This window comes from Podarcis muralis, chromosome 11 (genome assembly GCF_964188315.1).
Source record: "Podarcis muralis chromosome 11, rPodMur119.hap1.1, whole genome shotgun sequence".
NCBI lineage: Eukaryota > Metazoa > Chordata > Lepidosauria > Squamata > Lacertidae > Podarcis > Podarcis muralis.
The window spans coordinates 64,253,756-64,275,488 of NC_135665.1; the positions used below are offsets into that span (position 1 = coordinate 64,253,756).

Consider the following 21,733-nt stretch of genomic DNA (forward strand, 5'->3'; position numbering starts at 1 on the left):
CCAGGTATTAGGTGCGCCCAGGGAGTCTCGGCCGGCTAGTCCGTCGGTGATCTTCTCTCTGGAGCAATTTCCCCCTCGGGCGATCCGCCAGCCCAGCCCAGCCCAGCCGGCCCCCTGCCATTTATCACTCCCTTTGACGTGTTGTTAGCAAATGGGGATCTCTCGGCTGCTGGGGGTGGGGAAGAGGAGGAGGAGGAGGAAGGGGTCAGTCTTGTTTCTACTGCCACTTGTTGCAAAGGGGGGGGGGAGGAGTAGGAGGAAGAGGAGGGCGAAAAACAGGACCCCCCCTCCGATCTCGCCCACAAGGCGCAGGATCCGAATCTAGAGAAATATTTCGGACGCATCTGACACATGCCTCGAGGGGGGTGGGAGGAGGGGGAGGGGCAGACCCCCAACAACCCTCCCCGGACCAACCCCGAACGCCAGCGCGGAGGTCTCGATTAAAATTACATTCAGGCGGCCAGGCGGTCGCCCTCCCTCCCTCGCTTCCCACACACACGCCACCCCCCCCCCCCGTCGAGTTTGAGTCCATTTTTTCGCCCAGCGCGGCCAGGTGCGCCACGGAGAGGCGAAGGATGGGCGAAAACACCCGCGTCGCCACCAAATCCGCCCTGGTAAGCGGCGCCGGGTCAGCACCCCTCGTACCCCCCCCCCGGGGGGGCGGACGGGCGGCGATTCGGTCCCGGACTCCCCACCGCGCGGGTGGAGTTTAGAAGGAGTTTGTTTGCTTGTTTTAACGGGTGGGAGGGGGAAGTCAGCGTCGGGTTACTGGGAAAGCCAACTTCTGGAGGGCTTCACGTGTGTGTGCCCCCCCCCCCCGTCTCCAGCCTCTCCCGTCCAGTTTAATTCTTTTGACTGGGGGGGGGGAGGTTCTCCCCCGCTTTCCTTGTGAAGTTTCCGCGCGCGCTTCTCGACGGCACCGTGGGTGGGTCCCCAAGCGGACGCTCCCAGGCGGCTTCCTTCCTTCCTGACCCCCCCCCCGGTCAGTCCCACGCCCTGGGCTCCTTCCCCTTCCCACCCCGGCGCCCTTCGGGGACCATCTTCCCTTTCCTCCGCCCTCCCTTCTCCCCCCCCCTCCCCGTCTCCTTTTCTTCCTCCTCGGCTCCTTCGTCCTTTCTTCCTTCTGACGCCCCCCCCCTCTCCGTTTCTTTCTCTCTCTCTCTCTCTTTTTCCAGGCTGCCGCCGCCTTCTCCTCGCCGTCGGCGTCGTCGGCTCCGTCGTGCTCGCCGGGGCGCGGCGCGGGCGCCGCCGGGGGGCTCCGGCTGGAGGCGGTGATGGAGAACCTGCAGCGGGCGCAGGCGGCGCGCCTCGAGGAGAAGCTGCGCCGCGCCCAGGCAGCCCCGGCCCGGAGCAGCCCCGGCGGCGGCCCCCACCCCCAGGCGCTCCCGGCCGGGCAGCCGCCTCCGTTGCGCGCCTCGCAGCCACCGCCTCCGCACCCCGCCGCCGCCGGAGCCTGCCCGACGGCCACCCCGCTGGCGCTGCGCCCCTTCCCGGCCGCCGGGCGCTGCGCGGGGCTGCTGCCCTCGGGGCGAGCGCTCCCTCTCCCTCCGCCGCGCCCCGCGCCGGATCCGGCCGCTGTCCGCCGCCGCCCCGAGGAAGAGGAGGGCGGTGGCGGCGAGGAGGAGGACGACGAGGAGGAAGACGACGAGGAGGAAGCGGAGGACGACGAGCCGGACGACGAGGACCGAGGCGCAGCCGCCGCCGCGCCCCGACACGCGCCGCGCCTCGCCTCGCCGCAGCTGCCCCCGGCGCCGCAGCAGCCCCACGAGTGGACCTACGAAGAGCAGTTCAAGCAGGTAAGCAGCAGGAACCCCAAATCTCGGTGTTATTAACCCCCCCATGCAAGTGTGCGCCCCTCGACGGGACCCCCCAAGCTGCTCTAAAAAGGACTCCTCCCTCGCATCCCAATTGCGCCCCCAGATCTCCTCCTTGCTCAGCTGCGCCCTCGGAGCTGCCAGAGGGAAAACTTTGGCGCTGACATCTCTTTCTCCAGAGGCTTAGAGATCTTTTGCATCCTCCACGAAAGGGCAAATGAGCCCCAACCTCTTCCTCTCCGACTCTCAGGCCTGCCTCACAAACTGGCCGTCAATTTCTCAGTTCTTTTTAATTCTTTCAAAGATACTTAATCTTTCGCCATTAGCTACTTCCCTCACCACACTCTGACAACAGTTCCCTTTATTTCCAGTGCCCCGGGTCATGTGGCCGGAAAACAACGAATAGCCCCCATGAGGACTAGCCTCCTTAGGGGCTGTGGTCTTGTGACAGTTGTAGGTGGGACAGTGGAAATGGGGAAACTGGGTGGGTGGAAGGAATGCAATGGAGTATGCTGGAAAAGAGCGTGGCTGAAAGGGACGCTCTTAGGTTGTCAGTCCTGTTTGTATGTATTGTTACCAAATGATCAACTAGGCAGGGTTTTCTAGGTGCTGGTGCGCAAGAATCCTGACCTCCCCTCCAGTTATTAAAGTTTGTAGGGCTGGAGAAATATTCTGAAATGTCGAGACAACATTCTTAAGAGCCCGTTCTCTAATTCTGGGGTGCCAAAAATTCTAGGCTGCTTCCAACCTGTATCTCAAACCCGTTAGGAAGGATCCAGGAGCGCCAATCTGCCAGTCTCTGAAAATATAGTTTGGTTCATTTGCAAGCCTCTTGAGAGCTGACCCCAAATTCCTCCTTTTGCCCCTGTTCATTCCATCTTTCCAAACCTTTGCGTTAGCTCCCAAATAGCCCCCCTTGCCTGCCAGAATCCTGCAATATGCTGCCGATTTCTTCTCAAATCAATTTTCTTTCCTCTCGGTATTCTACCCCCTGTATATACCCTCTCCATGGATGTTTCAAGTTTTGCAATGTCTCCTTGTTGCATTAAATGTGCCAGTTCTCATATATAGAACCAGGGCATCAAATAAAGTTCTCTTTGAGACAGGACCGCTTGTACCTCCGCAGGTAGCTGTTAGGGCCTTTTCCCTGAATAAAACAATCCCTCTCACTGTTTTATGTCAAGGCTGAGCTACAGCTAAAGTTGTTTTTAGGGTGGTGGAATCTTGGATTTTTAACCAACTGCTTCAGTTGGTGTGGTGTAGCGTTTAGAGTGTCTGACATGAACCCGGGAGACCAGGGTTCAAATCTTCAATCGGCCATAAAATTCACCAGGTGACTTTGGGGCAGTCCCTCATGCTCGGCTTAACCTACCTCACAGGGTTGTCATGGAGATAAATTAGGAGGGAGGTAGAACCACGTACCATGAACCTTGAGCTCCTTGGAGGGGGAAAAGTGGAATAGAGATGCCATAAATGAATTTTGGGCAGTTTAAAACCATCGTATCCAGTGCTTCTCATGGGGAGTTTTGCTTGTACAGCAAGACTCTCCCTCCTCTTCTTCCTCTGCACACCCTCAAAATCTGTTTCGGAGGATCCCCCAAACCCCTGGAACAGATTTTGGGGGTGCACAGGGAGGTTTCAGGAGAGAGGGAAGGAAAGTTCTGTTGGCCAAGTGAGTCTCCGGCACAAGTAGAACAGCATCGTTCGCGATGACCCATCACTTCTAGTCTCTCCTTCTGCAGACAGTGGCGTGTGTGATTATTCATTTTCCTTCTTTGGGGATACATTCAGATATCTGAAAACAACTGCTGTTTCTACTCCCTCTTTGCACCTTTTCCAGGGTTCCTAGAGCCTCCTTTCAGGAGGGATGTTTTGCCCCCGAGAATGTCCCAATTCCCAAAGCGCTCTTGTTCACCTTTTCCCTTCCTCCGCCAGAAGGATTGGGTACTATAACTGTTGAGTCGGAAGAGGTCTCCAAGGGTCATCCAGTCCAACCCCCTGCAATGCAGGAATTGCAGTGAAAGCATCCCTGACAGATGGCCTCCCAACCTGTGTTTGAAAACCTCTGTCCTACGTGCTCCTTCCAGACCTGGTCCATGTTGCTCTGTCCTGACTGGGCGGCTGCAGGAATTCTATAGCAGCCTCCAGATGTTTCTGTCTGCTGATGCATGCTGTACCCCAAAATCTCTGCAGGGCACCAGGTTGGGGAAGGCTGTCCTATAAAGTAGGGGAGAGGAATTAACATGCAACCAGGGGAAGGGACATGGGACCTCCCCTATCACACTTTCCCCACTGCATAGGAAATTGCCTTCTGTTGGTCCATCTACCTTCGTGCTGTCTGCGCCGATTTGGCAATGACTCTTTTCAGCCTTCCCCACTTCCTTCTTGGAGGTGCCCGGACTCGAACCTGGGACCTCCTGCATGCAAAGCAGATGCTCTTCCACTGAGCCATGTAGTGCTTGCCCACAATGACAGGCTGGTTTCTTCTGGTTTCTTGCTGCCTCCACCTGTGGAGGGCAGAGCGTAGTGATTGTGGCTACTGGCCAATGATAGTCCTCTCCTCCATGAATTTGCCCATTGCTTTTTAAAAGGACTGGGCAACTTTGCCTCCTGTGGCAGTGAGTTCCATAGTTTAACTATGTGCTGTGTGAAGGTGCTTTTCTCTCAGCCAGGCTGACTTGTGGCACTGGAGCTGTCTCGAGGGTGAAGTGATGCCAGGGGGGCAGAGTGCACTTGTCACCATTCCTCTCCCCCACCCAAATGCTAAATATATGCTTTAAATCAGGTCCTCCCCCATGCATGCATTTTATTTTTATTTTTTTTAAAAAATATTCCATTTTAACAATGTAACAATTTCACAATGTCCGGCATCTATCATCTATCTATCTATCTATCTATCATCTATCTAATCTTTCTATCTCAATTTGGAAAATTCATAGCAAATAAGGAACATTTCGGATCGAGATACACATTCATTTTTATACATGGTTGCGACGTGCCTGTATTTAAAGAATCAGACCTGCCTCCATCATGCCTGGTTTTTTTGCCCCATTGTTTGGGAAGAAATGATTGCCCAGAGGACCTCTTACAGTCACTCCGGAGCATTCCAGAGTATAGCTGTCGACTTTCCCCTTTTCTTGCGAGGAATCCTATTCGGAATAAGGGAATTTCCCTTAAAAAAGGGGAAACGTTGACAGCTGTGTTCCAGAGTTAGAGCTGGAAGGTAGTCTATGCCAGGGATGAGCAGGCTTCAGTCTTGAGGGGCCAACTTTGTTTTTTCCCCATTAGAACCCCAAAATCTACCAGCTGGATCCTGTTGCAAATGCCTCACACTTAGAATGAAAGAATTCTGAACTTGGGGATTTGTTTTGTGCATGGGAACAGAACCGAGCTATCAGTTCTTTCATGCATAAATCCATTTCTGGATATTTCAAGCGTCCTTCGTTTCACCAGCATAATTTGGTTGGGAGGTGGTCATTTTGTTGTTACTATTGTTGAACAGCTGGAAGTCAGAATTCCTTGCCGATCCACTGTAGATCACCCAGAGAGCTACCAGTAGAGAGGGAGAGTGATTATCTTCTGCTCGCCATTAACTGCACCCATTCCCTTCTTGCCCCTATCTGAATTAAAACACGGAATGTGAATTTTAGACTTGCTTTGTTTGGGAAGATTGTGCCCCTCCATATCCCAAATCTGCCAGACCTGTAATTCCGATTACTTTTTCCTGGAGCTGCATCCGCAGACCCCTTTCTCATGGTGGGATGAAGGAGGAAGGAGCTGGCTTTTGGTGAGAATTTAGGATTTGTCAAAACCTGCGATGCACCAAGAGGGAAGAAGCTGATTCCCGTGGCTTGATTCCTGGTTTGGAAGAGCTTGGGAACAGTACTGGAATCGCTTGGCGGTTCTGCCAAACGATTGCAACTCTGCCCTCGGAAGACCTGTTTCAAATGATTCTGTTATCCTAGAAACACACACACAAAAACTGCCTTTTAGCTGGGTTGGCACCATGATCCAGGACACGCTCGAGAGAGTCAACAGCACTTAACTTCCATTGCAATTCAGATCTTAAGGGTGGTAAAAAATTACAAACCACTTGGGTTTTCTATCCTTAGAACAGTGTGCAGGGATGGCTGTCCCAGGACATCACAGAGATGGACTCTCTGGACCCATCTGGTTGAGTTCATCCAGGCATGGGCAAGGATGACGGGCACACCCTTCTAATAATAATAATAATAATAATAATAATAATAATAATAATAATAATAAATAATATAATAGCTCTCATTGGTGTTGCGAATTGTGTTCCCGGTATTTTTCAGTGCTTTGTCCATCAAGGTGTGTGAGTTCTCGTTATATTTAGCTCTTCCTTCCCATGTTTAACGTTTGTTTTTGGGTGAAACTAAGCCCATTTGCGACTGCCTTCTTCTTCCTCTTCCCCATCGCATGGATCTGATGAAGTAGACTGTTGCCCGCGAAGAAGAAAGGAACCAGTTTGGGCTGCTTCAGATGTTGTATGTTTTCTTTGTCGGAAAGACGACGCGGTGTGCAGATCGTCTGTCGCTTGTTACAAAGCGTTGGTTTCCAGCTCCTTCATACGTGGCGGCGCTTTAAACAAAGCGCATGCCAAGGGGCTCTTACTTTCTAAGGGATCGGGGTGCTTTCTGTCTGCCTTGTATGAAATACTGAAAGATCAAGACTCTGGAGAATTGCAGGGTTAGTTTTCTCTTGCTGCAAAATGAATCTGCGTGCCTGCTTAACTTTGCTGAGGAAGTCCAACAGGGCCTGTACTTGCACTACGCAGAATGTTTTGAGTGTAAATCTTTTCTGAACCAGCATGCTAGCATTTGTCAGATCAGCCAGGCGGCCAGCTGATTGATGGTCCAGCCCCAAACGCCTTCTGCTTTCCTGTGCCAAGAATAGGTTGGACGTTCTCTTCCTGGATGCAGCGACCGGACTTCAGAGCTCTGTGCATCTTTTTAGCCACGAGGAGCACAATGTGTGGCCTCTTGTTGGGAGCTTCAGTTGGAGTAGGGAGAAGTTATTTATAAAGCCTTTCCTAAATGGAAACTTGCGAAATGTTGGCACATTTATGCATAAATTTGTCTTAAGACTCAGTTTTCCTAGCGGAAACACAACCCTGGGTGAGCACTTGGAGCCCCCGAAATCTTGCTACCACTCGGAAGAGGGATCAGTGTTAGAAATTCAGATATCTAAGATAGGCGCCAGATGGCACCTTAAATCTAGGTTATGGTCACCACAACGGAATGTCTGGGGGTCCCTTCCAATTCTATAATCTCAACTACAGTCAAACCTCGGGTTACACACACTTCAGGTTGCGTTTTTTTGGGTTAAAAGGTAAAGGGACCCCTGACCATTAGGTCCCGTCGTGACCGACTCTGGGGTTGCGGCGCTCATCTTGCTTTATTGGCCAAGGGAGCCGGCGTACAGCTTCTGGGTCATGTGGCCAGCAGGACTAAGCCGCTTCTGGTGAACCAGAGCAGCGCACGGAAACTCCGTTTACCTTCCCGCCAGAGTGGTACCTATTTATCTGCTTGCACTTTGACGTGCTTTCGAACTGCTAGGTTGGCAGGAGCAGGGACCGAGCAATGGGAGCTCACCCTATCGCGGGGATTCGAACCGCCGGCCTTCTGATCGGCAAGTCCTAGGCTCTGTGGTTTAACCCACAGCACCACCCACGTCCCTTTTTTGGGTTACGGACTGCCAAAACCCGGAAGTACCGGAACGGGTTACTTCTGGGTTTTGGCGGTCGCGCATGCGCAGGAAGCGCTAAATCGTGCTTTGCGCATGCGCAGAAGTGCCAAATCGCAACCCGTGCGCGCGCAGATGTGCCGCTGTGGGTTGCGAACGCTGCAGGTTGCAAACATGCATCCTGCACGGATCACGTCCGCAACCTGAGCGTCTACTGTACATCACTTGCTTTTACAACAATTCACTTGCTCCAATATACAAGGAGAAAAACACACAGTGGAAATGGAAAAAAAAGGTATTAACTATGGACTAAAGCAGAGGATTTCAAACTGTGGTCACCAACCTGGTGCTCAGAAATCTCCATGTAGTTGCAACTGGACTCACTCCAGGAGCAAAATACGGCTGGGGAATTTTGAGCAACCTTCATAACAATAGGATTGCACAGATTCACAGAGGAGGAGAGGGCTATCGATGGCTAGCAGCCACAATGGCTCTGCACTGCTCTCCACAGCTGGAGGCAGCATTTTCTGGAAACCACAGGAGGGGAGAGGACTCTTGTGCTGAAATCCTGCTTGCAGGTTTCCGACTGGGGCAGGAACAGGATGTTGGACTAGATGGGCCATTGGCCTGATCCAGCAGACACTTGTGTAGCTCAGTGGCAGAGCACTTTGCAAACGAAAGGAATTTGGTCCAATCCCCGATGTCTCCTCTGGGAAGCATCCCAGGGAGACACGAGAAACCAGTGATCTACACCTGTCAGTATAGATCAGAGGTGGGCCATCCAGAGACAGTGGTGAGGGATGATGGGAGCTGTGGTTCAGCAACATCTGGAGGACCACAATTCCTTGTGCCAGTGCAGGCAGAGCTGTGTGCTACATGAAACAGTGATGCGATTCAGGATAAGGTGGCTTCCGATGTCTGTAAGAGATCTTACAGCATCAGATCTGCTAGCAAAGCTTTAGCGTTGGTTTATTGCAGTACCCTCTCCATGCCAGTGTTAGAAATTAGCTAGGCGCATTTTGCAACTGGTGCGGGTCCAATTGCGACCACGTGGAGATCTCTGGATGCCAGGGTGTTGACTGGGGAAAGCAAAATGTCACTTAAAGAAGGATCTGAAATAGTTTCCTTGAAGCCTGAATTGGTTTTATTCTGAATTGTTTTATTTCATGTACAGTGGTACCTCGGGTTAAGTACTTAATTTGTTCCGGAGGTCCGTTTTTAACCTGAAACTGTTCTTAACCTGAAGCAGCACTTTAGCTAATGGAGCCTCTTAGCCTGAAGCACTATTTCTGGGTTAGCGGAGTCTGTAACCTGAAGCGTCTGTAACCTGAAGCGTATGTAACCCGAGGTACCACTGTATTAATGTATTGTAAACTGCTGTGAGATTTATTTCTTCAAAATATAAAGTGGTATAGGAATGATAATAATAATAGTAGTACGGTTGTACCTTGGATCTTAAACGCCTTGGCTTCCGAGCGATCGAAACCCAGAAGTGACTGTTCCGGTTTTTGAACAATTTTTGGAAGCTGAACGTCCGACAGGGCTTCCGATTGACTGCAGGAGCTTCCTGCAGCCAATCAGAAGCCGCGCTTTGGTTTCCGAATGTTTTGTGACTTCCAGAACGGATTCCATTCGACTTCCAAGGTACGACTGTAGTAGTAGTAATAATAAATCCATATTATTATTTTTTTAAAAAGTCCCTAGACATTCTATTGTAGATAGGTTTAAGGAGCCATTTGGCAATTAGATTGTATGAGTTTCTAACACTGCTGCAAACAGGCAAATCATGCGGCTGTTGTTTGGCTCCAGTCATTCACAACACAGGAAGAACACACAGTTAAAAGGTTGTAGGATCTGCTTCAGCTCCCCAATATGGACGCTGGGAGCTCAAGAAGCCTTCTAAGGATGTTAAGAGGCAGCGAAGGTGACAATTCCCAGACACCCCTTTTGCCTTCCACTAAAATTCCTGGTAGGAAACAAGTGCCCTTTGGAATTAAGGGATGGAGGCGAGGATCCCTGCCTTGTTTATTCAAGGGAGAGAGAAGCTGAGCTGTTTGACGTGCTTGGGGGGAGATAAGGAGATGGAAGGGGCAGATAAGGGAATGGGGCTACCAGGCAGACACTGCCCCCCCCCCCAGAACAAGCTACCATTCCCCCTTCTCTCTCTCTTCTCACCCCACCCACATATTTGACGATTTGCATGTGCAGCAGGAAGCCGTTGGAGAAATCCTAGATTGCGCCATTGGAGTTGGCCGGGCACCCATGGGGTCATCTAGTCCAGCCCCCGGAAGTGCTAAACAATTTGGGATGGAACTTTGGGGTGCTGCCGCTCAGATGAATCAGAAGTGCTTTTGGCAGGTGGCGGCAGCGGGGGGCACACCTGTTGTGGCCCATTTTCAGGAGTAGAAGAATCGGCAGGCCCAGGAGGGGTTAAGCACCCGTTGACATGGGCTGTGGCTGAAATTTCCTGGGTGCTTCATTTAGGAAGGGCCCTGGGTTGGGTTGCGGCAGCCTGGGTGTGCGCTTAATGTGTACTCCCCAAAGGAAGCAAAGCTTTTGGAAGCCTTTGCCTGAAACAGCTGTCGTGAGGGGTACTCCTGCCTGGACTACTGCAATGCGCTCTACGTGGGGCTATCTTTGAAGGGGACCCAGAAACTACAACTAATCCAGAACGCGGCAGCTTGACTGGTGATTGGGAGCGGCCGCCGAGACCATATAACACCAGTCTTGAAAGACCTAGTACATTGGCTCCCAGTACGTTTGCGAGCACAATTCAAAGTGTTGGTGTTGACCTTTAAAGCCCTAAACGGCCTTGGTCCAGTAGACCTGAAGGAGCGTCTCCACCTCCACCTTTCTGCCTGGACGCTGAGGTCCAGCTCTGAGGGCCTTCTGGCAGTTCCCTCCCTGCGAGAAGCAAAGCTACAAGGAACCCGGCAGAGGGCCTTCTCGGTAGTGGCACCCGCCCTGTGGAACGCCCTCCCACCAGATGTCAAAGAGAAAAATAACTACCAGACTTTTAGAAGACATCTGAAGGCAGCCCTGTCCAGGGAAGTTTTTAATGTGTGACATTTTAATGTATTTTTAATCTTTGTTGGAAGCCGCCCAGAGTGCCTGGGGAAACCCAGCCAGATGGGCGGTGCAGAAATAATAAATTGTTGTTGTTGTTGTTTTTGTTGCTGGGCTCAAGCGAGAGTTTGTTTCATGTTCCTTTCACTTTTTAATTTGTGCACCGCCTTTCTGCATTGCTACACACAAGGCAGCAGCTGAAAAGCCGCCAAAAAGGAACCAAGATATATGGCAAAAGATCACATATCGGTGACGAAGCATAGCTGGCGGCTTCAGTCTTGCGGAGTGCTGGGAACAGGGGGGGAAAAAGTTATTCCTCTCCTTTTAAATCCCTAGAAACAATCCTGGGTCATTTTTCCCTGCTAGGAAGGGGAGGGCCTGTGGAATTGCATGCAAACAAATGTCTCTGTGAGATGGGCTGCGTGGGTGGCCGTTGCTGTCCCAGTTTACTGCATTATTTGTGGCTTGGAAGGAATTTTCTCCCAGATCGGATACTAACGCACAGAGTGGCTGGCTGGCAGACTTGCTTGCTTGGGTTACCTGGGGCCATTTGCCGCAGTTTGTGGATCTTCTTGGATCCCACGTAAGTCAGCAGATGGGGGTGGACCAGGGCCGGATTTAGGTTTGATGAGGTCCTCAGCTACTGAAGGTAATGGGGCCCTTTATATCTCCAGCTGTCCTTTGTCAACAACAAATTGCCACTGTTTTTTGTGTTGAATATATGCTATATGGTAATTTATGGACCTAATAGGTATCTAAAGCCTTAATGGGATCAAAATAAATAAATAATGTATTGCATGAAATCAGTCAGTAGGCATAAGACTCATACCCTTAGTCTACGCTGCCTGATCATCAGTCGACAAGCACTCTTTAATATTAGATAACAGGTACAACAGCTTGGGGGACGCGGGTGGCACTGTGGGTAAAAGCCTCAGCGCCTAGGGCTTGCCGATCGAAAGGTCGGCGGTTCGAATCCCTGCGGCGGGGTGCGCTCCCGTTGTTCGGTCCCAGCGCCTGCCAACCTAGCAGTTCGAAAGCACCCTCGGGTGCAAGTAGATAAATAGGGACCGCTTACTAGCGGGAAGGTAAACAGCGTTTCCGTGTGCGGCTCTGGCTCGCCAGAGCAGCGATGTCACGCTGGCCACGTGACCCGGAAGTGTCTCCGGACAGCACTGGCCCCCGGCCTCTTGAGTGAGATGGGCGCACAACCCTAGAGTCTGTCAAGACTGGCCCATACGGGCAGGGGTACCTTTACCTTTACAACAGCTTGAGGGATTGCAGGTGGCGCTGTGGTCTAAACCACAGAGTCTAGGGCTTGCCGATCAGAAGGTTGGCGGTTCAAATCCCCGCGACGGGGTGAGCTCCCGTTGCTCGGTCCCTGCTCCTGCCCACCTAGCAGTTCGAAAGCACGTCAAAGTGCAAGTAGACAAACAGGTACCGCTCCAGCGGGAAGGTAAACGGCGTTTCCATGCGCTGCTCTGGTTCACCAGAAGCGGCTTAGTCATGTTGGCCACATGACCCAGAAGCTGTACGCCAGCTCCCTCGGCCAATAAAGCGAGATGAGCGCCATAACCCCAGAGTCGTCCGTGACTGGACTTAATGGTCAGGGTCCCTTTACCTTTACCTTTTTACAACAGCTTGACCTACATTCATCTGTGCTGCACTGTAGTCTGCAGCTGCATGCTGCATATTGCCCTGCAACCAGTCCCTATATATAGAAAGGAGCGAACCAGTGATATTTTAGGGAGCAGGCTAGCAGGCATGACTTACATCATAGGAGCCAACACAACACAAAACACAGGTGCTGTATGTAGGTTTTATTTCATTTGTTTTTTTATCTTATATTTTGGAAATGTGCATCCAGGCTTTTTCCCTTTAATTTTTTTGGGGGGCCCCAAGAGTGTGGGACCCTAAACTATAGCTTGTTTTGTTGTTGTTGTTGTTTAGTCGTTTAGTCGTGTCCGACTCTTCGTGACCCCCTGGACCAGAGCACGCCAGGCACTCCTGTCTTCCACTGCCTCCCGCAGTTTGGTCAAACTCATGCTGGTAGCTTCGCGAACACTATCCAACCATCTTGTCCTCTGTCGTCCCCTTCCCCTTCCCCTGTGGATCTCAGCCCCATGGTGAGGACCACCCCCCTCGCTGAAAATCAGCGTTGGGAAGCAGAGGGAGGAGATATTGCTGTCCTTTCCTTAACGCCACCTGCTGCGTCTCTTCTCAAAAGCCACCCTCCCCTCAGGTCTGCTTTTTATCAATGAATCAGGGCCCGTGTGTGTGTGTGTGTGTGTGGTCACTTTCGCTCACCATTCGCTGTCGCTCATCATTTCTGCCTGTCATTCTCACCTCGGACCTCCTGGTTTTCTCCCCTCGTATTCGGTGCAGCCTGAATTTCTGGCTCAGTTGAAATAACTCCTTGGGATCCGCCTTCGCAGCCTGGTGTCCTCTGGGTGTTCTGAACTGCAACCTGAGTTGGCTGCGGGGGGGGGGGTCTGGGAGTTGTAGCGCAGAGCGCCCGGTGGACGCAAGGTTGTGGAATGCTGCTTTGGACGATGGAGAAAATGTTGGCGCGGTAAATTAGTGCCAAAGGCTCAGAACTGTTGAGTGGACCCGAGTGCTGGTATCTGGGGTTTGGGCGAGTTGGCGCATGGAAGGCACCTCCAGAGCTCTCTCTTCACCTCATGTGCAGCTGTGCCATGTTCCCGGGGGTGGGGAGGCTCTGGTTTTTTTATGCCCCCCCCCTTCTTCATTTTTTTAAACAACACAGGTTATTGCTAAATTGTAGTTCAAAGTTTAAAACTTTGCATTACAGTTCATTTCTCTTTTGCCATTTTTTAAACTGGTAAGCTGTGTTGGACACAGGCTTTTGCTCAGAAAAAAAATGCCCATTATTATTATTATTAGCATCGTTTTATTTTTTGTGTAAATTTCTATGAAATGAAACAAACAAACAAGATAAACGAAACGGCGAAAGCCGTTTTCATTCTCTCGTTACAGCAGGCAATTGAAAGCACCGTTTGGTTTCAGGATAATTCAGGTTGTGTTTTTTTGTGTGTGTCCCCATTTGCGTGGGTTGTTTTTTGGGGAAATCCTTTTCTGCTTCCAGCCTTTTGATTCTCTGCGCGTGTCTTTTCCTATGCGATTTTATTTGGCTTCGAGGATGTTCCTACAAGCGTTCTCCTCCTTGCAATCCGCCCTGGGATTGAATTTAAGGAAAGAGCCAGCGAAAAGGGTCACAGACCGCCCTCTCTGCCCCCCATCCCGTCCAGGTTTGATTTCCACCCCCCAGGTAAGGTAGCATCCTTAACCCAGCCATCTTCAGCTCCTTCGCCCTGGCTGGGATCAGTGCAGTTGCCCCCTGGCTCTCCCCACCCCCTTTGTTGCATCGGAGGCCTTCCAGCCCTCCAAGCTGGGTAAATATTTGATAAGGAGGGAAGTGGCTTTTCCATTTGCCTCCCCTTCCCCCTTTCTCTCCCCGACCTTTGACCCCCTGACCTCAGCACATAAATCAGCTCTCCACCCCCCCTCCCTCTGGCCCACTCCTCTTTATCCAGATCTACTGTCAGGAAGTGTCCGATGGAGGCAGCCGCCCTTGGAATCTCGATGTGGGGCAGGGCGTGTTTGCATGTGGGTGCATTCGTAGGACTGCGTTAATTTCTTCTCCTGCAGCCTCGCTCTTAGGAAGTGTCAGTCGGAGAGAAAAAGAGAGAGGAGGACAGCTGATCTTCTGGTTTCATTATGGGATATTTCTCCCCCCCACCACCCAAAAAAAGAAACCGTGGAAAGTCTTTGGAAAACTGAGCTTTGCAATGGAAAATTATAATTACGATTATGCATTTATTTATACAGTCATACCTCGGGTTACGGACGCGGGTGGTGCTGTGGGTTAAACCACAGAGCCTAGGACTTGCCGATCAGAAGGTCAGCGGTTTGAATCCCCGCGACGGGGTGAGCTCCCGTTGCCCGGTCCCTGTTCCTGCCAACCTAGCAGTTCGAAAGAATGCTAAAGTGCAAGTAGATAAATAGGTACCGCTCTGGCTGGAAGGTAAACGGCGTTTCCGTGCGCTGTTCTGGTTCGCCAGAAGCGGCTTAGTCGTGCTGGCCAGATGACCCGGAAGCTGTATGCCGGCTCCCTCAGCCAATAAAGCGAGATGAGCACCGCAACCCCAGAGTCGGTCATGACTGGATCTAATGGTCAGGGGTCCCTTTACCTTTACCTTGGGTTACAGACACTTCAGATTGCTCATTTTCAGGTTATGGACACACCGAAACCCGGAAGTACCAGAATGGGTTACTTCCGGGTTTCGGCGCATGTGCAGAAGCACTAAATCTTGCTTTGCACATGCTCAGAAGCACCCAATCGCAACCTATGCATGCGCAGACGCGGCGCTGCGGGTTGCGGACGCGCCTCCCGCATGGATCACGTTTGCAACCCCAGTGTCCACTGTACCCCCAAGTTTTCCCCTGATGGGACTCGAAATGAAACATTTCCTCCAAAGAGCAAACAAAAATATTTCCTAGATTTGAAAGCTATAAAGCGTTCAACATTCGCCTATGACCCACAGTGGAGAAGTGGACGGTGGCACAGAGAAAAGCAAACAATTTAAGAACAACACGGCCGCATGCCATGGAACGTGCAATGTTAGGAATAACTGACACAGTGGTACCTTGGTTCTCCAACGCCTTGGTACTCAACAACTTGGAACCCAAACACTACAAACCACGAAGTTAAGTGTTCCGGTTTGTGAACTTTTTTTTGGAACTGAACGTGCTCTGTTTTGAGTGTTACGCTTCTGATTTGAGTGCCACAGTTCCGTTTTGAGCGTTACGCTGTTTTTGCTATTTATTTTGCGTTTTTGCTTCTGTGACTCTTTTTGTGTGTGTGTGTGACTGTGTGGAACCCAAACAAAAAAATTCCTTCCAGTAGCACCTTAAAGACCAACTAAGTTAGTTCTTGGTATGAGCTTTCGTGTGCATGCACACTTCTTCAGATACACTGAAACAGAAGTTGCCAGATCCTTCTATATAGTGAGAAGGTGGGGAGGGGTATTACTCAGAAGGGTGGTGGGAATGGGTGATTGGCAGATAGCTGTGTGGAACCCAGTTCAGCTACCAATTGATTGATTGTGTGACTGCTGTACACTGTTTACTGCTTTCATTTTATGGATCAGTGGTCTCATTAGATTGTAAAATTCATGTTCAATTGCTGTTTTAGAGGTTGTTTTTAAAAGTCTGGAACGGATTAATCTATTTTGCATTACTTCCTATGGGAAAGCGCACCTTGGTTTTGGAACGCTTTGGTTTTGGAACGGACTTCCGGAACGGATTAAGTTTGAGAACCAAGGTACCACTGTAACTGGAGATACTGTGGAAAAGGCTGTGAAGCTACAATGGACAAATGTTGCGAGAGACAACTCAGGCTGATGGGATGAGGTCTTAGCATGGAGACCCTGCAATCTCAAAAGACCAAGTGGACAAGTCTTTCCATTCGGTGGGTGGGTGGCATTAAAACGAACAGCAGAGTTTGTGTGGATGCAGGAAGCAAACAAGAGAACTGCTGGAGAGAACCTGGAAGAGGCGTCTATCCAAAGAGGGATTGCGATGCCCTGTGGAAGGAAGGAAGAAAAGGAAAAGTCTCACCCCAAGTCGGAATCCAGCCCAAGCTGCCCCTGGTCTTGTGGGGTGGCAGGGTTTATAACTTTTAAATAGGACCCCTGTGCCTGCCATCCTGGGGTCTGCAGTTGTGGGGGTGGGAGAAATGTATGGCTGGGTCCTCTGGCCCTCCCCCTAACCTCCACCTATTGAACAGTACTGCCCATTGGCTGGGCCCTCTTATGCTGAAGGTTGGGCAAAGAGGGGCTGCGGATAGGGCCAGGGGAAGCAAGGATGCTCTCCTTTCCGCAAGTGGGTTGCACACTTGCACCTTCGCCGCATCAAGCAGTTGGTCCCTTACCTTTCCCGCCCCGACCTGGCCACAGTGATCCATGCGACGGTCACCTCCAGGCTTGACTACTGTAATTCGCTCTACGCGGGGCTGCCCTTGAAGCTGACCCAGAAACTCCAGCGGGTGCAGAATGCTGCAGTGAGGCTCCTCACGGGGTCTCTGCCATGGGAGCATATTCACCCAGTGCTTTTCCAGTTGCACTGGCTCCTGGTGGAGTATCGGGTCAGGTTTAAGGTGCTGATCTTGACCTTTAAAGCCCTTTGTGGCTCAAAGCCCTCGTATTTACAGGACCGCCTCTCCTGGTATGCCCTGCAGAGGACCTTAAGGTCCTTGAATAATCATAGTTTAGAGGTCCCGGGCCCTAAGGAAGTCAGACTATCCTCCACCAGGGCCAGGGCCTTTTCAGTGATGGCTCCGACCTGGTGGAATGCTCTGTCCCATGAGACCAGGGCCCTGCAGGATTTAACCTCCTTCTGTCGGGCTTGTAAGACAGAGCTATTCCGCCTGGCTTTCAATTTGAATTCAGCCTGATCTTTTATTCCTCTTCCTTCCCTCCTTCTCTCCTTTTTATGAAGATAACCTGCTCTGGGATCCCACAGCTAATTCTCCCCTGGTCTCCTCGCTGGCCCAAATAGGACTAATTTAGCCAGCTAGCCCTGGTGATCATCTAATGTTTATTGGATGGATTTCCCCCCTAAATTGATTTTTTAAATTGTGAATTTATTGTTACTCATGTTTTATACTGTATTTTATGCTGTTTTTTGTTGCATTAATTGTTTTAAATTTGTTGTCAGCCACCCTGAGCCCGGTTTTCTGAACTGGGAAGAGCCGGGTATAAATAAAAAAATATTATTTATTATTAAAGCCACACCGTCTGTTAATTAAATTAAAATAATTCTGAGAGGCGCAGCTTCTTTCTGCAAAAAGAGAGAGCTAATTTCTGCAGCCTGTCTTAAGCAGGATATGCATATTATTTGCATATATTTGTTCTGCTTCTCCACCATGCTGCGTAAGGCGTTACACACCCCTTGAGGTCATTGTAAATGACAGCTTGCAAGAATAGAATCGCAGAGTTGGCAGGGACCCTGAGGTCATCCAGCCCAACCCTCTGCAATGCAGCAATAGGCAGCTGTTCCTTACGGGGCTCGAACCTGCAACCTTGGCATTTCAGCACCATGCTCTAGCCCTTGGACCTTCCTTTTCGAGCCTTTTCAGCCACAGGAACTAGGAACTTGTTTTTATTGGGAAGAAATTTAGAATATCAGGATGCAACATGCCATGCCCCATATGGAATTCAGCGTAAAACGGGCATAAAATATTGTGGTTTCAGCCTCCAGTGGTTGAATGAGCCGTATAGCCTTTTCACTTCCACTCTTTGTCTTCTAGCCTCCCCCCCCCCCCGCTTTTTAAAACAGAGGAAGATGAACATTCTTGCTTCATAGAGTTAACCCTTCCCTCTGTAGCTTCACCCCTCCTGCAAATCTTCAACGAGGCATGGAAAAGTTTCCCGTGGGAGACAGTCTTCCAGCCTTATTGCTGCACAGGGTGGGGTGAACGGGGGCGAACCCTCATTGGGCCCCCTTGGGATAGCTCAGTCGGTAGAGCATGAGTCTTTTAATCTCAGGGCTGTGGGTTCGAACTCCGCGTTGGGCAAAAGATTCCTGCATTGCAGGGTGTGGCGATCACACGGGGTCCCCGGATATTTAATGGTCTATTGATCCCTGTGCCACCACTGTGCTCGCTTCCCTGCTGCCACCAACCAGTTAAAATGAAAAGGGACCCCCCTGACCATTAGGTCCAGTCGTGGCCGACTCTAGGGTTGCGGTGCTCATCTCGCTATATTGGCTGAGGGAGCTGGTGTACAGCTTCCAGGTCATGTGGCCAGCATGACTAAGTCGCTTCTGGCGAACCAGAGCAGCGCACAGAAAAGCCATTTACCTTCCCGCCGGAGCGGTACCTATTTATCTACTTGCACTGGTGTGCTTTCGAACTGCTAGGTTGGCAGTAGCAGGGACCGAGCAACGGGAGCTCCCCCTGTCGCAGGGATTCGAACTGCTGACCCTCTGATCGGCAAGTCCTAGGCTCTGTGGTTTAACCCAAGCGCCACCCACATCCCTTAAGGACCCATGTCCTTAAATATAGCCCACTCCTTATTCACATGACCCGGAAGCTGTACGCCGGCTCCCTCGGCCAATAAAGTGAGATGAGCGCCGCAACCCCAGAGTCGGTCACGACTGGACCCAATGGTCAGAGGTCCCTTTACCTTTACCTTTAAGGAATACATCAACATTTATATGGAAAAAGCAGAATTTCTGACAGATACTGAGTCAATCCAGAAAATGACGAGAGTGAAAGGAGAGTAAAGTTGACATAGAAGAAGAGATTAAAGAAATAATGAAATGCATTTAAGCTAGCTGGAAAAATAAAGTAGCGTAGCAAGAACGGCTGGAAGTCAAGTCACTTGGTGTGGGGTAGGTGTGTAGGTGTGTTGATATGTACAGTATAGGTAGATATTATATAATGTAGGTATGTTTTATGTTATGAAAATAAGATAGTGTGTTGTGTATTGTGTAAACGTATATGTATGTGTTTTATATGTTAATAAAATTTAAATAATTTTTTTAAAAAAATGAAAACTTTGAAAATCTGGAGGGACAGGACTTGCAAAATGACTACAGAGCTGTGTGGTTTTTTTGCATGTGCAGGGCATATGTTTGGTTGTGCCTCCGAACCATTGTTTTACGTCCAAATATCCTTCCCCAAACGGGTTGGAGGTGTTCAAGCGCCACGTTGCTGACCTTTCTGTTTGCGTCTTGCGCAAGGACCGGCTAGTTTGCCCAGATTTGGGGCTTGATAACTGGCCAAACAAGAACTGGATTACCTCAGCAGGTACCTATCATGTGTGAAGCATGCAAGGGGAGGGGGCATTCCCAGCCTCCAACCTTGCTGCTCAACCAGCCCCCACCCCCTTCACTGCTTTTGGCCTGTGGCTATTTGTGGATGAAAGCTTATAATTACAGAGCAAGGAGTTCGGAGAATGGACTGGACTGGCAGGCGGGCCCTGGATTGCGTTTGATTTCAGGAATGGAGGGTGGTTTGTGTGCAAATGTCCAAATCTCCTCGTACGCTGCAAAGGACCAGCTCTCTGATTCACCCGGTGTGGTATGCGTGTCAGAAACTTGTGTTTTATTTCTTGCTGCATCAATTGTTAAGTTGTAGGTGAACATATCAGACAACACAGCGATTCTTCAAACAGCTCTTGTTTATTCACAGGCCAGAACAGAACTGAAGGGTTCAGCCAACCTGCCTACCGTATTTTTCGCTCTATAAGACACACCCGACCATAGGACGCACCTTGTTTTAGAGGGGGAGAACAAGAAAAAAAATATTCTCCCCCTCTCTGCTCAGCGCCCCTTCAGCGAAGCGGCAGGAGAAACGGAGCCCCTTCCATTTCTCCTCCTGCTTCGCTGAAGGGGCGCTGCGCAGCTCTCCCTCTCTGCTGAAGCCAGGAGAGTCTTGCTCTTCCTGCCGGAGTGGTACATATTTATCTACTTGCACTTTGACGTGCTTTCGAACTGCTAGGTTGGCAGGAGCAGGGACCAGGCAATGGGAGCTCACCCCGTCGTGGGGATTCGAACCACCGACCTTCTGATCGGCAAACCTAGGCTCTGTGGTTTAACCCACAGCGCCACCCACGTCCCCCAGCCATCTTTACTTGGTTGCACGTGGCCCACAGCCATGTGCAAAATGCGCCTGGTGAATATTGAACACTGACCCTTATCCACCCTCTGCTTGCTCAATAATGCCCTCCCCCAAATCCCACAATATGCAAGCATGCATCCTCAGGCTTCCTTGCCCCTTCCACCCAGCCTTGTAAGATCTCATGGGAGTTGGAAACACAGGCAGAGAGGCAGTGGTGAGGCCCTTCTTTTCCTTTCCTTTAAACCAGGTGCGCTGACCCATCTCCTCAGCTCTTAATGAAAGAGTGGGGGCTGCATTCCAGGGCTGGGCAGCTGCCCCCTCCAGGTGGAAGAAGTCTCCCTGCAGGAAGCATTCCCTGCCACACCCCTGCCCCAAATTTCTTTAGCCCCTCCCTGTTTGGGAGAGCTTGCCGCAGCTGGAGGCAGAGGTGGGGTGCTGGGACCATCCCATGGCATCCTCGAAGGGCATTTGGGCCAGGTCAGTGGGGCAGCCATGTAATTTCAGGCCCTCGGTTTAATGCTCTGGCCTGGGGCATCCACCTCGGTTGTGAAGTGCACAATTAACACTTTGCTGTTCCGCCTGCCATTCCATGCTTCACAAGGACTCCTTGGCTCCTGATATTTTAGAGCAAGAAAAATGGGGGGGGGGGAGGAAGAGGTGTGCCTGTGCTGATTTAAAAAGAGCCTGTGCAGGTCTTGAGGGGCTGGGAGGTGGGGGCACTGTTATACAGTAGTTCCGCTCCTTCCTCCTGCGCCGTGTTCAGAAAGGCCCTCACTTGTGGGGTGCCTCAGGGTTCTGTCCTCTCCCCCATGCTTTTTAACATCTATATGAAGCCGCTGGGAGAGATCATCAGGGGATTTGGGCTGGGTGTTCACCAGTATGCAGATGATACCCAGTTCCCTCTCTCTTTCAAATCAGAACCAGTGAAGGCGGTGACGGTCCTGTGTGAGTGTCTGGAGGTGGTTGGAGGATGGATGGCGGCTAATGGATTGAGGTTGAATCCTGACAAGACAGAAGTACTGTTTTGGGGGGACAGCAGGTGGGCAGGTGTGGAGGACTCCCTGGTTCTGAATGGGGCAACTGTGCCCCTGAAGGACCAGGTGTGCAGCCTGGGAGTTATTCTGGACTCACAGTTGTCCATGGAGGCACAGGTCAATTCTGTGTCCAGGGCAGCTGTCTACTAGCTCCATGTGGTACGCAGGCTGAAACCCTCCCTGCCCACGGACTGTCTTGTCAGAGTGATGCATGTTCTAGTTATCTCCCACTTGGACTACTGCCATGTGCTCTACGTGGGGCTACCTTTGAAGGTGACCCAGAAACTACAACTAATCCAGACTGGTGACTGGGAGCGGCAGCCGAGACCACATAACACTGGTCTTGAAAGACCTACATTGGCTCCCAGTACATTTCTGAACAGAATTCAAAGTGTTGGTGCTGACCTCTAAAGCCCTAAACAGGGCTGCCTTCAGATGTCTTCTAAAAGTCTGGTAGTTGTTGTTCT

The 21,733-nt window shown here is 50.9% G+C and overlaps 1 protein-coding gene and 1 non-coding gene across 2 annotated transcripts in view; both read left to right on the top strand.

The window, feature by feature from the left end:
* Positions 1-242: 242 nt before the first annotated feature.
* Positions 243-21,733, top strand: part of ARID3C (AT-rich interaction domain 3C) — a 107,966-nt gene continuing 86,475 nt past the window's right edge. Inside the window, exons 1-2 of the mRNA XM_028749403.2 lie at positions 243-614; positions 1,176-1,796. Coding sequence (XP_028605236.2) covers positions 576-614; positions 1,176-1,796 — 660 coding nt within the window. The 5' untranslated portion in view covers positions 243-575. The remainder of the gene's footprint in view (positions 615-1,175; positions 1,797-21,733) is intronic.
* TRNAK-UUU (transfer RNA lysine (anticodon UUU)) lies at positions 18,106-18,183 on the top strand. Its single transcript has one exon. It is a non-coding gene; the product is annotated as a tRNA-Lys (tRNA).